Source organism: Myxine glutinosa, chromosome 4, assembly GCF_964187855.1.
Source record: "Myxine glutinosa chromosome 4, kmMyxGlut1.1, whole genome shotgun sequence".
Classification (NCBI taxonomy): domain Eukaryota; kingdom Metazoa; phylum Chordata; class Myxini; order Myxiniformes; family Myxinidae; genus Myxine; species Myxine glutinosa.
The window spans coordinates 11333959-11353366 of record NC_136264.1 but is presented as its reverse complement, the minus strand read 5'-3'; the positions used below and the strand labels follow the sequence as shown (position 1 = coordinate 11353366).

Sequence of the window (19408 nt, the reverse complement as noted above, 5' to 3'; positions counted from 1 at the left end):
TTGAAGAGAATGTGGGAGTTTGTTCGAGAGGTGGGGAAAAAGAGGAATGAAAGAGTGAAGGTGAGCAGAGAATCTTGATTTTGGCAGTTTAACCATAAGAGGGTTGCTGCCAGATATTGTGCGTCCTGCAGGAATATTTGGGGGACAGCGCACAGACAGAGCAGGGGGGGGGGGGGGGGTAGGCCGGAGAGGAGTCTGTAGAAGACAAAGACCACTGACCTGCCTGCGGTGAGAGAGTGAATGGCCCTCAGAATCGGCTTCATCGCAGAAGATACCAGTGATTCCAAAAGACTTGGTTTCTACAGCGTGAAGCTGAGCTAGATGTAAGGCAGGAGCACCAGCCCAGAGGGGAGAGCAGTACTCCATCAAGCTGCGGATGAAAGCTTTGCATGTAGTGAGAAGCTCAGAAGTGCCAAGAAAGGACTTCGCATGATGGAAGATGCCCAGTCGGCGACTGTCTTTGGAGGCTGGCTTTGAAATGTGGTTTTCCCAGGAAAGATCATGTCAGATAGTGAGATCCAAAAGCTTCAGTGACAGAAGAACTTCTTCGAGAGGATTGTAGAGAAAGTAGACGGGAGGGAGAGTTTTCCAGACGGTCTTTTCAGAGACATAGTGAGGGTGTGAGATTTGTCAGGATTGAAAGACTTGTATGTTCCACTTGTTTGACCAGTTTGTGATTTCATCCAGTTCTGCAGAGAGTGAAGAGTGCTTCCCTGTGTTTGGTTGTTTTCTTGAGTTCTGCGTTGTTTAGGCCAAAATTGCTGTGGACTGACACCTCAATTAGCAATGCTGTTTCTTTTTCTTTTTTTTTATACCTAACAATGCCTCAACTCTGTGTTTGCCTCAAAATCTTTAGTCCCAAACCCATCGCTCTTTGTTCCCACCTTTCCCAGTCGAACCAAACTGCTCCTGGACTCTGTGTCCTTCTCTACTGACAAGGTGGAGAAGTTTTTATCAAGCCTCGACTCTGATTCTGCAACTGGACCAGACGGCATCAGCCCACGGGTCCTAAAATCCTGCTCTACCGCTCTATCTCACCCTCTCTCTGTTCTTTTCACCCTATCTTTTGCTCAAGGTCATCTGCCAGCATCCTGGAAATCAGCAAACATTACCGCTTTACACAAAAAAGGTGCAAAAACAGATCCTTGCAGCTACAGACCAATCAGCCTGCTCCAAATTATCAGCAAAGTCATGGAATCCATCATTGCTTCGGATATGAAATCTTTCCTCTTCTCCAATGGCTTGATCTCTGATCATCAATTTGGTTTCAGACCAGGTCACTCTACTCTGGACATGCTGCTTCTGCTGTCTCAACAATGGATGGAGGTCCTCAATGCCAAACAGGAAATCAGAGCTGTCTCCCTTGACATATCACGTGCCTTCGATACAGTCTGGCACTCAGCTCTGCTCACCAAACTCTCCTCCTATGGTATCCATGGAAATCTCCATGCATGGCTTGCAGACTTCCTCTCTGGTCGTAGTCAACGTGTGGCCCTGAATGGATTTCTCTCATCTCCCCTTCCTGTTCAGGCTGGAGTTCCCCAAGGCAGTGTTATGGGCCCTGTGCTTTTTCTGGTCTTTATCAATGATCTCTCCGACTCTCTGGAAAATCCTCTCTATCTCTTTGCTGATGACTCCACTCTCTGCCGCTCCATTCCTCTTCCCTCAGATCGGCAGTCTGCAGCCTCCTCATTCTCTGAAGACCTGGACAAAATCACAGACTGGTCAAACAAGTGGAACATGTCTTTCAATCCTGACAAATCTCACACTCTTACTTTGTCTCTCCGAAAAGATCGACTGGACAACCCTCCCATCTACTTTCTCAACAATCCTCTCCAAGAAGTTCTGTCGTTCAAGCTTTTGGGTCTCACTATCTGCCATGATCTTTCTTGGGAAAACCACATTTCCAAGCTGGCCTCCAAAGCCAGTCACCGACTGGGCATCCTCCGTCGTGCGAAGTCCTTCCTAGGCACACCTGAGCTCCTCACCACATACAAGGCTTTCATCCGCAGCTCAATGGAATACTGTTCTCCCTTATGGGCCGGTGCTCCTGCCTCACACCTAGCTCATCTTCACGCTGTTGAAACCAAAGCTTTCAGAATCATTGGAATCTTCCACGATGAAGCTATCTCTGAGGGCCTTTCACTCACACCGCAGGCAGGTAGGTGGTCTTTCTGTCTTCTATCGACTCCTCTCCGGCCTTGCTCCCCCAGCTCTCTCTGTGCTCTGTCCCCCAAATATTCCTACAGGTCACACAAGATCTGCCATCAACCCTCTGATGGTTAAACTGCCGAAATCTCGGCTCTCTGCTCACCTTCACTCTTTCATTCCTCTTTTCTCCCGCCTCTGGAACAAACTCCCACACTCCCTTCAATCCCACTCCTCCCTCAAGGTCTTTAAAACAGCTGTTCACCACCATCTCTTATCTTCCCCCATCCAAAACCTTGATCTTTTCTACCCCCACTAATTCACCCCAGATCCACCTTGTTTGAAATTCCAACTTCTTTCCTGGAAGTCCTGGCAGTGTCCATATGTTTTATACCTCTCCCACCTCCCCTTCCCATGCCCCCCCCCCCCAAAGCCCTCTCCCTCCCACAGATCTCTCGATGTCTCCATGTCTCTCGGTCCCTGCTCTCAAATGTTGTGTTTGTGTCCTTCCCCCTCTCTCCCCATCTTGTCTACCGCTCCCGATGTTATATGTTTTATGTGTCGGTTTGTCTTTCTGTGTGATTAATGTTCGCTCTTTCACGAGCCTCGATCTTGTATACAAAAAAAGAAGAAAAAAAAGAAAGTGCTATATCTGGTGGCAATGCTTTGTTTTCTATGTTCATGCTCGATGGGATCGTCAGTTCGTATGTGAGTGTTACTTCCTTGTTTTCTGTGATTGCTTTCGGTTCATGTTTCCATGAGTTTTCAGGAGCTGGAATATTGTGATTTTTGTCCAAGTGCCAGTGGATTTACTATCCATGAACTGTTGTGCCTTTGTGTGTACAATTGTTCTGACATGAGTGTTTTTTACATCCGATAGTAGGTGGCTCATGTTTTTTGTTTCTACCTTGCCAAATTTACACTTGTCCAATTAACTCAATCCCACCATTTTGTTAAAGTCTTTGGTGTAGTGTCCTTGGTCTTGGGCATTTATAATGATTCGTTCTCCATCCCAGTTGAGCTGACCTCTACTAAGCCATTCCAATAAGCCTTGTTTGTCTATGCCCAATCTGCCCAACTTTTTTTCTTTTTCTTTTTTAAATACCTTCTTGCTCTTTTTGCTTTGTTCTTCCAGTTGTCGGTGTATATCTGTTGATATTTTATTTTCTATTTTTATTTTGTCTTTTTTGCAATTGTTGGGTCTGTCTGTAGTAATTGCTGTTTCAGTTTAATGTGTGGCATCTTCCATTCCCAGCTGTCTTTGGAAATTTTTTGCGAGGTGTATTTGGGATACCTTCTTTGGTCTGCTGTCTTTGTGTTTGCATGCAAATTAGATTCGGTAGTCTGTTGAATTTTCATGTACTCAGCCTATCATTCTGTGCACTTGGTCGAGTTTGATCAGGCCGCTACCTCCTTCATTCCTCAGCAGGTACATTCTTGAGATGCACCGGTTTTTGTAGAACATTTTGTCGATAGTGAGGAGTTTCGTTGTTTTGATATCTATTTTATTTCATTTCCGCTCGTGGCTTTTGTATTATTATATCTTGGTCGATTTTTATGTTATCCCTTTTTTTGGCCTGCCTCGTATGAATGTGCACTTGGCATACTTATCCAGGGAAAATTCCATTTGGATGTCGTCGGAGTACTGTTGCATTAATTTCAGTTGTTCTGCCAATTTTTCATCGTTCATTGCAAAGTTTTAAATCATCCATGTTCAGTAGAAGTGTCACATTCATGATCTGTTTCTACATTCTTCTATTGGATGTTAGGGTATCTGTGTCCTTGCCTCATTGATGAGGTTAGAGGGGAAAGTCTAGCTCCTTTGGAGATTCCGCCTCATATCTTTACTCCTGGTATTTCAATCTTTCCTTCTGAGTTCTGCAGGATTAGTGTGACGTTCCATAGATCCCATTGCTTTCTCAACCGGCTTGATTATTTGGGGATTTATCCTGTACATTTCCATGCACTTTATCATCCATGAATGTGGGAAGCTGTCAAATGCTTTTTTATAGTCTATCCATGCTCTTGACGGTTTGGTTATTCTCGTATTGCAGTTTTCGAGTATGGCCTTGTTTAGTAATAGGAGGTCTATTGTTCCATGACATCCGCTCTTGCATCTCTTTTGTTCTGCTACTAGGCCTCCTTGTTGTGTTAGGTGGTGGTACATCCTTTCTGTGATGATTCCTGTTAAAAGTTTGTATGTTGTTGGTAGACAGGTTATTGGCCGGTATTTGTGGGATAGTTGAGCTTCTTCTGATTTTGGGATGAAGAAGGTGTTACCTTCTGTGAGCCATTCGTCCATTTCAAGATCCCCATATATAAGTTAATTTAATGCTCAAGCGTAGTGAATGTGGAGAGCATCAAATTGCTTTAGCCAGAAGTTTGAGATCCTATCTGGGCCAGTGTTCTTGAAGTTTGCCATCTTTGCAAGTTGTTGTCTTATATTTTCTGCATCATTTATTACTGGGGGCATTTACTCAAGATGTTGCTTCTTCTATTCCATGTTTCGGATCCATTCCGCATGTTATTGTGTTTTTTGAACTTTATAAATTCCTTTCCAGAATTGTTCCAGTTCATCTTTTTCAGGAAGCCTGGTGTTGGCTTAATGGTTAAGGTGGCTGGCTTAATATCATAGGGTCTTCAGTTTGAGCCCTTGTCGTGCAGTTAAATAACACCAGGTGTTTGAATCGGCCTACCATCCTTTTGAGGTCGGCAAAATGAGTACCAGCTTACTGGAAACGGGGCACTGTATCAGCGGCACAGCTGCACTCCCAGCAATTATGCAACCAGCAGCCTGCACACGAAATAATGATTTTCTTTTTCTGAAGGGGATGACACTTTCTGCTTCCGTTTCCCGAGTTCACGGTATAATATTTTTATGTTGTTTTCAAAGATCTGGCCTTCTTTTCTCCCTGTTAGCCTCATCGTATTTTTAGTCTTATTTTCCTTGCTATCATTTATATTTTGAATTTGTTTTCAGAAACCATAAGTCAAGGTCTTTATCTTCAAATGTATATTTGTTCTTTATTTTTTGGATTCTCCTATTTAGTTTTGGACTTTGATTTCCTCTTTGGAATTGCTGAATCTGTCCTGTCTCCTTTCTGAGCATCTCCCTCCATCTCTCAAGTCTTTGCTTCCTTGGTGGTGCTTTATTTTTTTTAATTTGTGAGGTCTGTTCTGTTCTTGTGCTGTTTTGTTATTTTTTTTTCCTGAATGGCCAGTGCTGCTGAAAAACTCAAGATGTGTTTATTTATTTCAGGGGGGCTGATTTTGGTATTATTTTTAAAGATTTGTTTGTTCTGCTGATTTATAGTTTTTTTGTGCATTTATTATTGTGTAGTCATGGTTTTTCTTAAGTTGGTGTCATTCTCACTTGTATCTTATTATCCAGCTCCTCTTCCAGATGACATTTCTCATCATCATTCTCCTCCTCTCGTCTACCATGCTGTTCCCTTTCGTTATAATACCCATTATCATGTCCTTTGTTCATCTGTTTTCTGTGTGTGCTGCAGCCATGAATCGGTCTCCTCCACCGCCCATCCTCCATGCTTCAAATGCATATATATATATATATAGATAGTATTTATCTTCAGTCTGATTTGCATTCAGTTCAGCAGATTTGCAATGATGAAAGTTGTGTTTAAAAGACAATTTGACTCACAGTTTTCACACTAGTGGTGGCAGGATAAAGGTGAGCGGCGAGCAGAACCAAATCGGTGTAAACACAAATACAGTGCATTCACAAAAGGCCTTGTTGAGCATTCGTACGTCCTTTCGAAAGTCACGTATTGTATCTACAATGGATTTGGTCAAGGTTTTTTATACTTTTGTTTTAACTCTGCACAATCCCCACTCTCTTTTTGTTGGACCTTTCCATGAAAGTGGACTGGAAAAGGTGTGATAGAAGTCGTTAATTGGTCGAATTAAGGAATGAAGCTCACTTTTTATCTAAATGAGTGAAAACCTGATGAAGTAACAATTGCTTTTTCCTCCTGTAAACGTAGTATTATATAAAAAGTAGACATTTCTTTGGAAATGAGAATTCTTCAATGAACTTTAGTTTACAATCACCGAACATAATCTTATCTGAACACATATTTGTGTCCAACTCTTCAATATGCATGAAAATGTAAATTATCATTTGGTATTCTTATTAACAAACCTGTTTGTCCCTAAAACTGCAGGTGTTTACCCATTATACAACAAACAAGTGGGTTTTGCTTCAAGGTGAGTGAGTTGGTTTTGTTTCTGTTTTTGAAAATTTCAATTTCTTCATCAAGTTTGATAAAAGCACTGTAAATGTAAATGACGACGTTTGAACAACTGGCCATCAGTGTGTGATGATAACTCAATCCAGCCGTTGTAAACCGTTTGAATATTTATTGAAATTGAACATGACAGACTGTGATGATGCATGACAGAAGTGTGCGTACCAGGTTCCTTCTGATGACTCCATCTTTGCTCTTTACTTATTCGTGTTCCTTCTGATGACTCCAATGCAGTATTTTGGTCTTCTGTTTGATTATGATGTTCACAGAATTTAATGTGTTACTAATGAGGGGGGTTGATAAAATAGAGAAAAAAGGTAATATCGTCTCAAAAGTCTTCTTCTTTTGTATGCAGCACAAGACTACGGGGTAGCATCTTTGGCTGAGGGCGCTGCTGTGCCGCTGATGCAGTGCCCTCTGCTGTTTATAGCAGGAATTTGTAATTTGTTTATGGTGATGGTGATAGTTTGTCTCCTCTTCGAGAAGGACACTGCAGGATCTTTAACGTTTTCCCCGTACAGCATCACTCTGGAACAGTTTACCTGCATCCTGCTTTCCCCTCTACCCCAACCTACCTCAATTCAAGAGGAATGTCAAAAGATTCCTCCTTTCTGTCTAATATCTATACTCTTCTTTCCTTTGCATAGCCCCCACCTCGTGTGGCCTTGTAGGCTTTGTGGAGGGCAAAATCCCATTAAAAAAAAAATACAAAAAAGTGGCAGATGGGTCGCCCGTTAACGTCCGACGGCACACAAATTGATGAATCGCCCTGCCTATGAAACACTGGGATGACAGGTTATAGCTGGGCTGGGATTCAAACCCAGGCTAGACAGCTTCAATGCAAGTGTGCGTACCTCTAGCTAGGCCATCCTGTCAGCCCAGTCCCACTAGTGAAGGCCTATAAATCAAGGTCATGCTTTAGATAAATTATTGCATTGCTTTTTTGTTTCACTTTTCATAGTAGAGCTTTCCGAGTTATTGAGCTAGCTCTCTGCTGTCTAATGTATTCTAGTAATCACATCTCTGTGTTTATAATATACACGTGTGTATATATATATATATATATATATATATATATATATATATATATATATATATATATATATATATATATATATATATATATATGTATATAGTAATAATAATAATAATTCATTTATTTTGTATAGCGCTTTTCCAGAAGCCCAAAGGCGCTTTGACAGAGTGGAAAACATAATGCATAACAATACATGAAAACAACAATTGCAAAAAGACAAGAATCAATAGGGAAATATTTAAAGCAAAAGGAGGGAGAAGGAGAAGAGATAGTCAGGGGTTAAATGCTGTGGGTTGAATGTTGAATGCAGTGTTGAATAGGTGGGTCTTTAGTGATGTTTTGAATGTGGTGAGTGAGGAGGAGTCTCTGATGGTGTGAGGTAGTGAGTTCCAGAGGGTGGGAGCAGCGATGGAGAAGGCCCTGTCCCCCCAGGATCTGAATTTGGTCCGGATGGAGGGGGTCAGGAGGTTGGTACCAGCAGAGCGGAGGTTGCGGGTGGGAGTGTGTCTGGAGAGGAGGTCAGCCAGGTAGGATGGGGCCAGGTTATGGAGGGCTTTGTATGTCAAGAGGAGGATTTTGTACTGGATTCTCTGGGGGATGGGGAGCCAGTGAAGCTTGTAAAGGACGGGGGTGATGTGGTCACGGGTCCGGGAATGGGTGAGTAGACGGGCAGCGGAGTTCTGAATGTATTGGAGTTTATTGGTGATTTTTGAGGGTGAACCATAGAGGAGGCTATTGCAGTAGTCCAGACGGGAGGTGATGAAGGCGTGGATGAGGGTTTCTGCAGCCGTGGAGGAGAGGGATGAGCGGAGACGGGCAATGTTTTTCAGGTGAAAGAAGGCTGACTTTGTGATCTGTTTAGTGTATTTGTCGAAGGAAAGGGTTTGGTCAAAGATGACGCCAAGATTCCGGATGTGAGGGGAGGTGGATACTGGGATACCGTCGATGTTGAGGGCAAAGTTATGGGTTGATTTTGTGAGCGTTTTTGGGCCAATGATGATTATTTCAGATTTATCACAGTTAAGCTTGAGGAAGTTGATTTGAAGCCAGGGTTTTATTTCAGTGATGCAGTTTGTCAGGATAGAGTGGGTGTCAGTGGAGACGGACTTGGTGGAGATGAAAAGCTGGATGTCATCGGCGAAGCAGTGGAATTGGAGACCATGACGGCGGATTAAGTGACCGAGGGGGGACAGGTAAAGGATGAAGAGGAGGGGGCCAAGAACTGAACCTTGGGGGACACCTTGGGGGAGGGGAGCAGTGGGGGATTTGCAGTTGTTGATGGAGATGAACTGGCGTCTGTCAGAGAGGTATGATTTAATCCAAGAGAGGGCAGTGCCGGTAACGTTAAAGGTGGATACAAGTCGGGTGAGGAGGATGGTGTGATTGATGGTGTCAAAGGCAGCGCTGAGGTCGAGGAGGACGAGAATGTTGAGGTTGCCAGCATCAGAGGAGAGGAGAAGGTCGTTGGTGATTTTGAGGAGAGCAGTTTCAGTACTGTGGTTGGAGCGGAATCCAGATTGGAATGTTTCATACAGGTTATTGGCAGAGAGATGATGTTTGAGTTGAGTGGCTACAGCGCGTTCCAAAACTTTTGACAGAAAGGGTAGGTTGGAGATGGGTCTGAAGTTGTTTAGGGTGTCAGGGTTTAGACCAGGTTTTTTTAGAATGGGGGTAACAGCAGCAATTTTGAGGGAAGGTGGGACGATGCCTGTAGACAGGGAGGAGTTTATTGTTGCAATGATAAGTGGAGAGAGAGCAGGAAGGGAGGCCTTGACAAAGCTAGAGGGGATGGGGTCAAGAGTGTAGGTGGCAGTTTTCATTCCTATGAGGAGTTCAGAGAGGTCAGTAGGGGAGATTGGGGAGAATTGAGACAGGGGATGGCAGGATAAGGGGGGGCAGGTGGTTTGAGGGGGAGCGGGTGCGGCGGTGGTCAAGCTGTTGTAGATGTTGTCAATTTTGCGTTGGAAGAAAGAGGAAGGAGATGCAGTTGTCTACTGTGAATGACTGGGTGGTGGTGTTCAGGGGGCGGAGGAGTTTGTTTATTGTCGAGAAGAGTGCTTTTGGGTTTCCGGAGCCAGAGTGGATAATTTGAGAGTAGTAGGCGGAGCGGGCGTGGGAGAGGGCATCTTTGTAGTGTTGTAGGTGGTCCTTGTAGGCTTGGGAGTGAACTGTGAGACCCGTTTTATTGCGGAGTCTTTCAAGTTGGCGAGCACGAGTTTTCATCAGGCGGAGTTCAGGGGTAAACCAGGGAGCAGAATGGGTGAAAGAAATTGTTTTGGTTTTTACAGGCGCAAGCTGGTCAAGGCAGGAGGAGAGAGTGTGGTTGTAGTAGTCAGTGAGGTCGGAAGGGGTGTGGAGGTCAATGAAGGGAGAAGTGGACATTTTTTCAGAGAGGGTGGATGAGAATGAGGTAGGTGAAAGAGCGTTTAGCTTACGGAAGTTGATAGTGCGATAATGCCTTGGTGTTGGGGCGGGGATGTTGATGATAAAATTTATTTATATATATATATATATATATATATATTGTTGTTGTGGATATGAGAATGTTTTTTTTTTTATTGTTGTGGTAAAATGTTGTAAAAGGTTGTTGTAAAATATCACCCCTCCTCCCTCCGTTTGTGGTTGTATAAAGGTCAAAGGGCGTTCCCGTAGTTAGTCCATAAAACATACATGCAGGACACGATATATCTTTGTTGACAGTTATATCCTTATTATGTGTATTAGTGTAAGGCTGTGTCTTCCATTAATTGAAATACTCCATTGCACCAAGTGAAATAAGATAGATTCCCTTTCATTCCCATTCCCAAAACCTCCATTTCCAACTGCGTCATTGCCATTCGCATTGCCAACTACATTTGCCGCCATCACCCGAGGTAATCTCGGAGAAGAAAGGCGTGTCTCCACCTCGTCATAGAGGGGAGGAGTGAGCCAGCCCCGAACAACCAACCAAGTACAAGGGGTTTGGCTTGAGAGGGCGGAGAGAGAACGCTCGGGGAGGTTCGCGAAGGTTCGAGGGTGTGGCCTATATAACCCGCGGCCCCGACGCCCCCAAAGAGAGTTGAGTAAGGGATCCCTGAAAGAGCAGCTTCAGCCACAGCAGTTTCAGCCACCGCAGCTTCAACCACAGCAGTTTCAGCCACCGCAGTTTCAGCCACAGCAGTTTCAGCCACCGCAGCTTCAGCCCCAGCAGCTTCGGGGCCTTGACGGCAGTTTCGAGCGGGGCCGCGAAGGAACGGCGGCTGCTAAACGCGCCGATCGAGAGAACGGCGGCTGCTAAACGCGCCGATCGAGAGAGGGCGGCGGCTGCTCATCCCCGACCCGACCGTGCTGCGGTTCCAGCTGGACCATCCTCCCCCCTCCAGCCATCCACCTCCTGCCATTCCTGTCATCATTCCCCGCGTGAGTCTGTCTTTTGTTTGTTCTGTCCCAGGGTATTAATTAAGACTGTAGGTAAGCTAGCATTGCACTGTGTCTCTGATTTCTTCTGTATATTATTTTATTATCTTTCCTTCTCCTTGGTTTTTTTGGTCCTGTAAATAGTAAATAAATTATATTTGTATTCCTTACCCATTTGTCTTTCTTCTTCTTCACATCCTTCGCTTCAGTCTTTTCCCCATTGAATATCTGTGGCGCGATTCGGCCAACGTTCAGGAATCGGGTTAGTCGGGGTAACTGTTAGGGCCGTTGTGCCATCCGCTCGGCAAAACAACATCTTATCTGCGGTCCGTAACAATTGGTGTCGGGAGCGGGATCGGACCCGAAGCGCGCTTAACGCGCTCAAAATTACGAGCTGCCGAAATTTGTTTTGTTTTAAGAAAAACCTGAATTTTGAAATTGCGCCCTGGCTAGTCAAGGCGATCGGATGCCGGTGGGGGAACTAGAAAAGGGGTTAGGAGTAACCCAGGATCAGAGGGAGGAAATAGAGGAGAGCAATGAGGTGGTTGAGGAGGTTTCAGGCGCGCAAGATGGCGCCCTCGCGCACGAGGTTGCGGGCGCGCAAAATGCCGCACCTGCTGCACACGGCGGCCGCACCTGCTGCACAAGTGGGAGGGATTGACATGCAGGCCGTCATTGTGCAGCTGCAAGCAGCTGTGCAGATGAGTATGGGAAACCAAATTGGAGGTTTGGAAAACAGAATGGGGGAGCGACTAGGAAATCAAATCGGGGGGCTAGAAGCTAAATTTGAGAGTAAATTTGAGGGGTTAGACAATAATTTTAAGGGGTTAGACAATAATTTTAAGGGGTTAGACAATAAATTTGAGGGGTTAGACAACGGGATAAAAGAGGTAAAGAAGGGGTTAATGGGGTTAGAAGATAGGATGGAAGACAAATTGCGGGAGATAGGGGAGCAATCCGCCCGGGAAATCAAACGGATGGGGAACCAGATAGAGGAGGTGAAAATCGGTTTAGAAGGTAAATTGGATGCTCAGAGGGATGAATTGGGACAGATGAGGGTGGCATCGACAAAAGAGATGGCGGAGATGAAGGAGATACGACGAGGTGTAAGCGAGGAGGTCTCGGGGGTACGCGAGGAGGTAAAGCGAGGTGAGAAGCGTATGGAGAAAGAGGTGAGGAATAATACGGCTAGGTTACAGGGGGGCATAGAGGGTCTGATGAAGGGAGTAGAACAGCTGACAGTGGGACAAAAGGAATTAGTGGACCAAGTGGAAAAGAACACTGCAATAATCGGGGGGTTAAAAGCGACACAAAAAGACATTAAAAATGAATTAATAGCGACACAGAAGGAATGTCAGATGGTACATGAGGGGTTGACGAAGAGGTTGAACGAGGTGACAGAAGTAATGGAGACGAAGGACCGGGAGGTGAGGACGCACATAGAAACGGTTAAGGTGGCGTTAGAGGAAGAGATAGAGGGGGTGCACCGGGAAATGAAGGAGGTAAAGGAAAAATTAGAGGAGGTGGAAGAAGGGGTGAGTGAAATTAAGAAGAGACGGAGGGAAACTGAGAAAGAGATAAAGGAGGAAGTAATGGAATTGGTACAAGGTCTGTGCTCGAATCATGATGGTGTGCTTGCTAACCAAATAAAGAGTTTGCAGGTGGCAGAGGAGGTGCGGAGACGAGGTGCCAAGGTGAGTGGCGATGTATTCGGAAATGCATATGATGTGAGGGGAGCTTCAGTCGGCTTGGGGGTTGATTTGGATCCGTGTGTTCGTGAGAGGCCGTTGGTGAAGTGTGCGACAGGTACGGAGTGCGAAAGAGGAGGTGTGCGAGAATGTCTGACTCTGGGGTGTGTGAGGAAAAAGTGTGCGCCAAGGAGTGAGTGTGCTGTCGAGAGTGAGTTGGTCGTAGCGCGTGTGCGAGGGGGCACATGGAAGCGCGGGATGGGGAGTGTTACAGAGGATGTAACGAGAGAGTGCACACCTGTGGTGAGTGTTACGGAGGGTGTAACGGGAGAGTGTGCGCAAGAGGATGCACGAGAAAGGTGTGCTACGGACGGGTGCATGGGGAAAGAGTGCGCTGTCAAGAGTAAGGGAGAATGCACACCTGTGGCGAGTGTTACGGAGGGTGTAACGGGAGAGTGTGCGCGAGAAAGGTGTGTAACGGAGGAGTGTATGGGTACAGAGTGCGCTGTCAAAAGTAAGGGTGAGTGCGCGACCGAGTGTGGAGGTGAGAGTAGTGAGAGTGACACGGAGCGTGAGTTGGTTGTGGCAGGTGAGAGAGGATGTACACCTGGAATGGAAGGATGCACACCTGGAATGGTAGAGCATGTATGGGAATGCACACTGGAGTTAGTAGTGAGGCACGTGGTTGGGTGTGCAAGTGAGAGCACACCTGTGGTTGTCACAGAGGAGGTGACCGAGGAGGGGGCGCGAAGAGTTGTGTTGGTGAGGTGTGCGAACGACGAGTGTGTGCAAAAGTGTGCGGTGGTCAGGTGTGTGACCAAGTCTGTGAGCAGAATGAGTGTACCTGGGTGTGCCAGAAAAGGTGCAATGACAAAGAGCATGGAGACGGCTGGATGTATGAGCAAGGAACGGGCTGCGGGGTGTGAGCATGCAAGTGGAGCATCGACGGTAACCGGGTTAGCGGTTAGAGCAACGTATAGCCGAATCGGGCCTTCGGTGCGAACCGGGCAGCTTTGCGTGCCGCGGGGATCCGCGGCAGTTTCGAAAGAACCGCCGTGCGAGATCCACACCGGGCCGCGCTTTGAACGGCCGCGTCCGTGCTCCACTAGGCGGAGCGGGGTAGCCCGATAGGAAGGGTCGTCATGGCGACCCCTTTTTGTTGAGGCGTTCCGGCAGGTCGAAATCGGGCCATTGGACGGCTCCGTGCCGAGGTGGTGCGTGGGCTCTCGGCCCGGGTAAGCGTCCTTCCCTGCACCGAGTGCCGGACGCATCCAGCCGCTGGCACCAAGCAACCCGCATTCATTGCTCGGCTTTACGAAGCCGAGCTTTGGAAATGAATTGGCGCACCGAGAGGCTCTAGTGAGTAGACTGTAATGATGAGGATAGTGTTTTGGCCCCGAAATTAGAAAAACAAAATTTGATGATTGGCAAAGGATTGGCAGGGTGATGATTGGTAATGGTAGAGTGATTGGCAGATGATTGGCAAATTTTTGATTGGTTGAAATTTGGTGTGCAAAATTGGTAGTGGAAGATGCCCGATGTGGTGGGATGGCAACTCTGCCATCTCTCACAGCGGGGGCAAAGGAGCACTAGTTATGGGGTTTATGGCAGTGAAAACTAGCCCGGGAGGGTTAGGATAATGATAGGGATCCAGAGAAGATGACCTTAGGTAACGGTAAGATTAGGTAGTGACAATGATACCTGTAGTGGGGACGCAGGTAGATTAGTTTGGATGATAATGACGTGGTATGTGCTTAGTTTAAAGGGAAGACGGGGAGCACTAAGTTAGCAGGGCACCAGGTAGATTAGATGATGCCGTGTGAGTGTTGGAGGTGTATTCAAGTGTATTGAGCAGGGTATGAGTAAATGATTGTGAGTTGTAGTGTGATTGCACAGGTGTGCAACTGGACAGGTGTATGGAGCAGTGTATGAGAGAGTGATAGTGATGAGTTGTGCTGACCAAATGGTCCAGGAAGGAAGGAGGGTGCAGGTGGCACCAGGTGTGATTGCACAGGTGTGCAACGACAGGTGTATGAAGAACAGGTGTATGGAATAAATGGTATGGAATATATGGAGTATGGGAATGGATGGTCGTGCAGTGAGTATGATGGAAACGGTGGAGTGGAGTGGATGGTGCGGAGGTGTGAATGGGGGAAGAGTGGACCCCCATCACGAATACCCGGGGAGGGTAGTTTAAGTGTTAGGTAGAGGGTACACGTAAATTGTGGTTGGATATTGGCATCTGTGGTGCGTGGTGGAAGAATGGTACTTGGATGGGTGCATTAGTGACGTGGAAATGACTGGGCGTGTAGCCTGTTAGTGTGTGTAGTTGGTTTGGGCACTCCACCACTGTGAGGATGTCGGCCAGGTGAGGCCGCAGGTGGGCTCTGGGAGCCGGTAGAGTTGTTGTGGATGGGGCCCGAGGATCCGGAGGACGGACCCGGGTAGCCCAGTGCCAGAGGGCACCAAGGGGTGACAGAGCCAGGAGGGGCCTTCCCCAATTAGATAGGTTAGGGTGAGGAGCTAGGTAAGCTCGGGTGGCAACTGCAGTGGTGGAGGTGTGCAGGTGGGTAGGCCTGCTGGGAGAGCTACACGCCCCAGTCCTGAAATTGTGCAAGGGCACAGGGAGTTGCATCGGGGGAGTGAGACCCCAAATTAAGGAAGCACCACAGTTTGTCAATGGGAATTGGTTTTTAGAACCCATAGTGTAAGTTGGCCAATGGATTGGCAGGGAAAGACCCCGGGTAGTGTAAAGTGTGTTAATGTCATTTAGAGGATAGTTAGGATGAAAATCTCCTTGCACCATCTACATCCACTCACCTGAGGTGACGTAACTCCGCACCATGCCATGTTTTATTATTTTTATGATGCAAATGTTTGGAATGTGAGACGCATCATGACGTGGGTGTGACATTGTGCTTTGTTGTTCCATCTCTCCCTCCTTATGAGGATTGATGATGAATTGGGTGATGGCAAATTTTGGTTAGAGGGATTGTGGAGACGAATTTGGTATAGGGGAAATATGGGGAAGACGTGACAGTAGCGACGAATTTGTAAATGTGTAGATTTTGTACATATGGGGTAAGGGCAAGGGTAGTGTAGGTGACAGGGGGGGTGACGTACGGTAGGGACGAGCTTTCTCACTTCGCTCTCCGTACGCACTTCGCCTTGCATTGCCTTATTGATGTGTACCCTTGTGACCTTACCCCTCGCTCATCTGTCTTTTCCCCCTTTTGTCTCCCACATGAGGACTGTGCGCCACTGGGCGCCGAGGGGAGCGTGCGGGAGTCCGCCATTGTGCGCCCGGAACTCCCAGAACCAGCTGTCTGCATCGATGCACCATATTATGGACCACATGTCTGTGGCTGAGCACCACTTATGGACCCCATGGGTTGGGGCATGGCCCTCTGCTGGAACCGGCCATGAAGGCCCGAAATCTTGCTGGCGGACCTTGGCCACAGGGCACCGATGCCCCACAGGTGAACCATACATAGTCGGCCCCCTGTGGGCCATAAATTTAAAAAAATGGACACGTTGGATGCATTTTAATTCCACCAATAGGCCGCCAGTAAGAAAATGAAAGAAAGACAACAACTGGAAGAAAGCAAATAGCTAGCAGAGGGAGCTGAAGAGCAAGAGACCACCAGCAGGGTTTGGGGTTTGTTTGTTGTTTTTATTTTCATGAACAGTGATGACTGTGCACCGATTGGTGCTTGAGGGTGAATTGGTGCGTTTTGGGTGCTTTTATGGTGCGTCGATGCAGAGCAGACTGTCTCCCCCCCCCCCAGAAAGAACAATCACAGGTCCTGGGTTACGTTTTGTGAATAAAGTAACGTCATTGTAAATAATGCTCCCCACCGTCAATGTATAGTTTGAAGACAATTCCGCAATTCGGTTAGCTGTGGGCGTGAGTCTGTTAGGTAGTGTGCAATGGAGCAGCGGGACATATTTATTGGTGTTTTAAAACTGTCACACTCAGGGTCAGGTTAAAAGTAGAGGGAACTACACCTACGTGCCACACTAAGGTAAAAGTTATAGGCCCGGGACGTGCCTAAGGGGAGGAGGGTGCAGTGTTGTGGATATGAGAATGTTTTTTTAATTTATTGTTGTGGTAAAATGTTGTTGTAAAAGGTTGTTGTAAAATATCACCCCTCCTCCCTCCGTTTGTGGTTGTATAAAGGTCAAAGGGCGTTCCTGTAGTTAGTCCATAAAACATACATGCAGGACACGATATATCTTTGTTGACAGTTATATCCTTATTATGTTTATTAGTGTAAGGCTGTGTCTTCCATTAATTGAAATACTCCATTGCACCAAGTGAAATAAGATAGATTCCCTTTCATTCCCATTCCCAAAACCTCCATTTCCAACTGCGTCATTGCCATTCGCATTGCCAACTACATTTGCCGCCATCACCTGAGGTACCAGTTCACTGGTAATTCCCTGTTTGTCGTTAAAGGTGGCAAAAAGGGTTGGTGTCAGGAAGGGCATCCGGCCATAAAACATTGCTTCAAAAAGGGGACCAAACAAACAACAACAACCACGGTTCCCGAAAAAGGCCAACCCCCGCCTTGCGGGGAAAAATGGCCTCTAAAGGTGTGTTACAGACGCGGTTGTGGATGTTAGTTTACCGAGCGGTTTGGTATGACCGCGTCTGCACAGTTTACCCGATTATGCTCGAACGTTGACTAAGTCGCGCTATGCTAAATCAATGATGGAAAAGACACAACGGCTGGGATTAAAATGACACGACACCAAGGGTTCAGTTCTCAAGACCTCCGGAGGAGGTTATATTAGGGCGGAAGGTCAGATTACAACGACAAGAGGGACAGCATAGGAAGATAGGCACTTAGACACAGTCTTATCTAGCCCCGACAGACGACAGATAAACGGGACAAAACTGACTCACACGGGGATTGATGGCAAGGAGGGGCAGGTCTTCGATGGCTCAAGGTGCACCTTGGCTCAGGGGCAAAATCGACCCGGTCCAGTCCAAAGATGCGGGAGGTCTCACTCAGCGCTCGGAGGTGGTGACTGGCTCTTCTTCAAGCTGGGGGCGCATCTCACGTCACGTCCGGTAAGTGGCCGCGTATATCCGGCGGGGAGTGACACGCCCTCGGCTCGTTAGCTCCGCCCCAGATGGAATCGGCCCGTTGCTTCTCATTGGGTGCGTGCGGGGGGGTTACCGGCTCCGCCCTTGACGAGGGGCTGACAGGGAGCCCCTTCGTGGTAACCCCGTCGGAGCGCATGGTCAATGGCGGCTAACCGAGCCGGTGTGAGGACGCACACTCCCCCGCGCCGCGCCGCCCCCATTCTCCTCTGTTGTTGTAGTTGTAGTTGTAGTTGTTGTTGTTGTTGTTGTTGTTTCATGGGGAAGATGGGAGGAGGTAAGGGGAGGTCCTAAACTCACTACTGGTGCCATACGATCACATTCTGGTGCAACGAAGAGTCAGAATTAATGGAAACGAGTCCTTAACTGACATAGACTAAGAATAACTAGCAAGATGTCCTATAGTTGCCTACGTGAGATGCGGTGGACCTGGGCACGACATTTAATGGGGGAAAAAGGGGAAGGTCGGTTCTACAGAGTGTTATTTACAGGCAATGGGACTAGGGAATGGGGGATTGGGGATAGTTGGGGAGTATTGGGGAAATAGGGGAGTATTTACAAGCGGATATTGAGGCCAAGTCCCATATCCGCAACAGGTGGTTATTATATTTTTTTATACCCGAGGTAATCTCGGAGAAGAAAGGCGTGTCTCCACCTCGTCATAGAGGGGAGGAGTGAGCCAGCCCCGAACAACCAACCAAGTACATGGGGTTTGACTTGAGAGGGCGGAGAGAGAATGCTCGGGGAGGTTCGCGAAGGTTCGAGGGTGTGGCCTATATAACCCGCGGCCCCGACGCCCCCAAAGAGAGTTGAGTAAGGGATCCCTGAAAGAGCAGCTTCAGCCACAGCAGTTTCAGCTACCGCAGCTTCAGCCACAGCAGTTTCAGCCACCGCAGTTTCAGCCACCGCAGCTTCAGCCACAGCAGTTTCAGCCACCGCAGCTTCAGCCCCAGCAGCTTCGGGGCCTTGACGGCAGTTTCGAGCGGGGCCGCGAAGGAACGGCGGCTGCTAAACGCGCCGATCGAGAGAGAACGGCGGCTGCTAAACGCGCCGATCGAGAGAGGGCGGCGGCTGCTCATCCCCGACCCGACCGTGCTGCGGTTCCAGCTGGACCTTCCTCCCCCTCCAGCCATCCACCTCCTGCCATTCCTGTCATCATTCCCCGCGTGAGTCTGTCTTTTGTTTGTTCTTTCCCAGGGTATTAATTAAGACTGTAGGTAAGCTAGCATTGCACTGTGTCTCTGATTTCTTCTGTATATTATTTTATTATCTTTCCTTCTCCTTGGTTTTTTTGGTCCTGTAAATAGTAAATAAATTATATTTGTATTCCTTACCCATTTGTCTTTCTTCTTCTTCACATCCTTCGCTTTAGTCTTTTCCCCATTGAATATCTGTGGCGCGATTCGGCCAACGTTCAGGAATCGGGTTAGTCGGTGTAACTGTTAGGGCCGCGGTGCCATCCGCTCGGCAAAACAACATCTTATCCACGGTCCGTAACAATATATATATATATATATATATATATATATATATATATATATATATATATATATATGTATATCTATGTATATATATATATATGTATATCTATGTATATATATATGTCAAGTCATAGATTCTTTATTGACAATTCTCTGTTATGACAGCCGACGGCATGTCCCAAGTGAGGTAAACCCCGCCGGGAACGCGAATAGAGCGGCGTGCAGGGAGTGTTGAGATTCGTGCGGAGGCACGGGGGTGCGCGCCAAGACGGGGGGGGGGG

General features: G+C 47.1%; 1 protein-coding gene across 2 annotated transcripts in view; it reads left to right on the top strand.

Moving 5' to 3' along the window:
- Positions 1–19408, top strand: part of LOC137424426 (uncharacterized) — a 108204-nt gene that overhangs the window by 66330 nt on the left and 22466 nt on the right. For both annotated transcript variants that reach the window (XM_078775453.1, XM_068111865.2), the window contains one exon: positions 6333–6375. In XM_078775453.1, coding sequence (XP_078631579.1) covers positions 6333–6375 — 43 coding nt within the window. The remainder of the gene's footprint in view (positions 1–6332; positions 6376–19408) is intronic.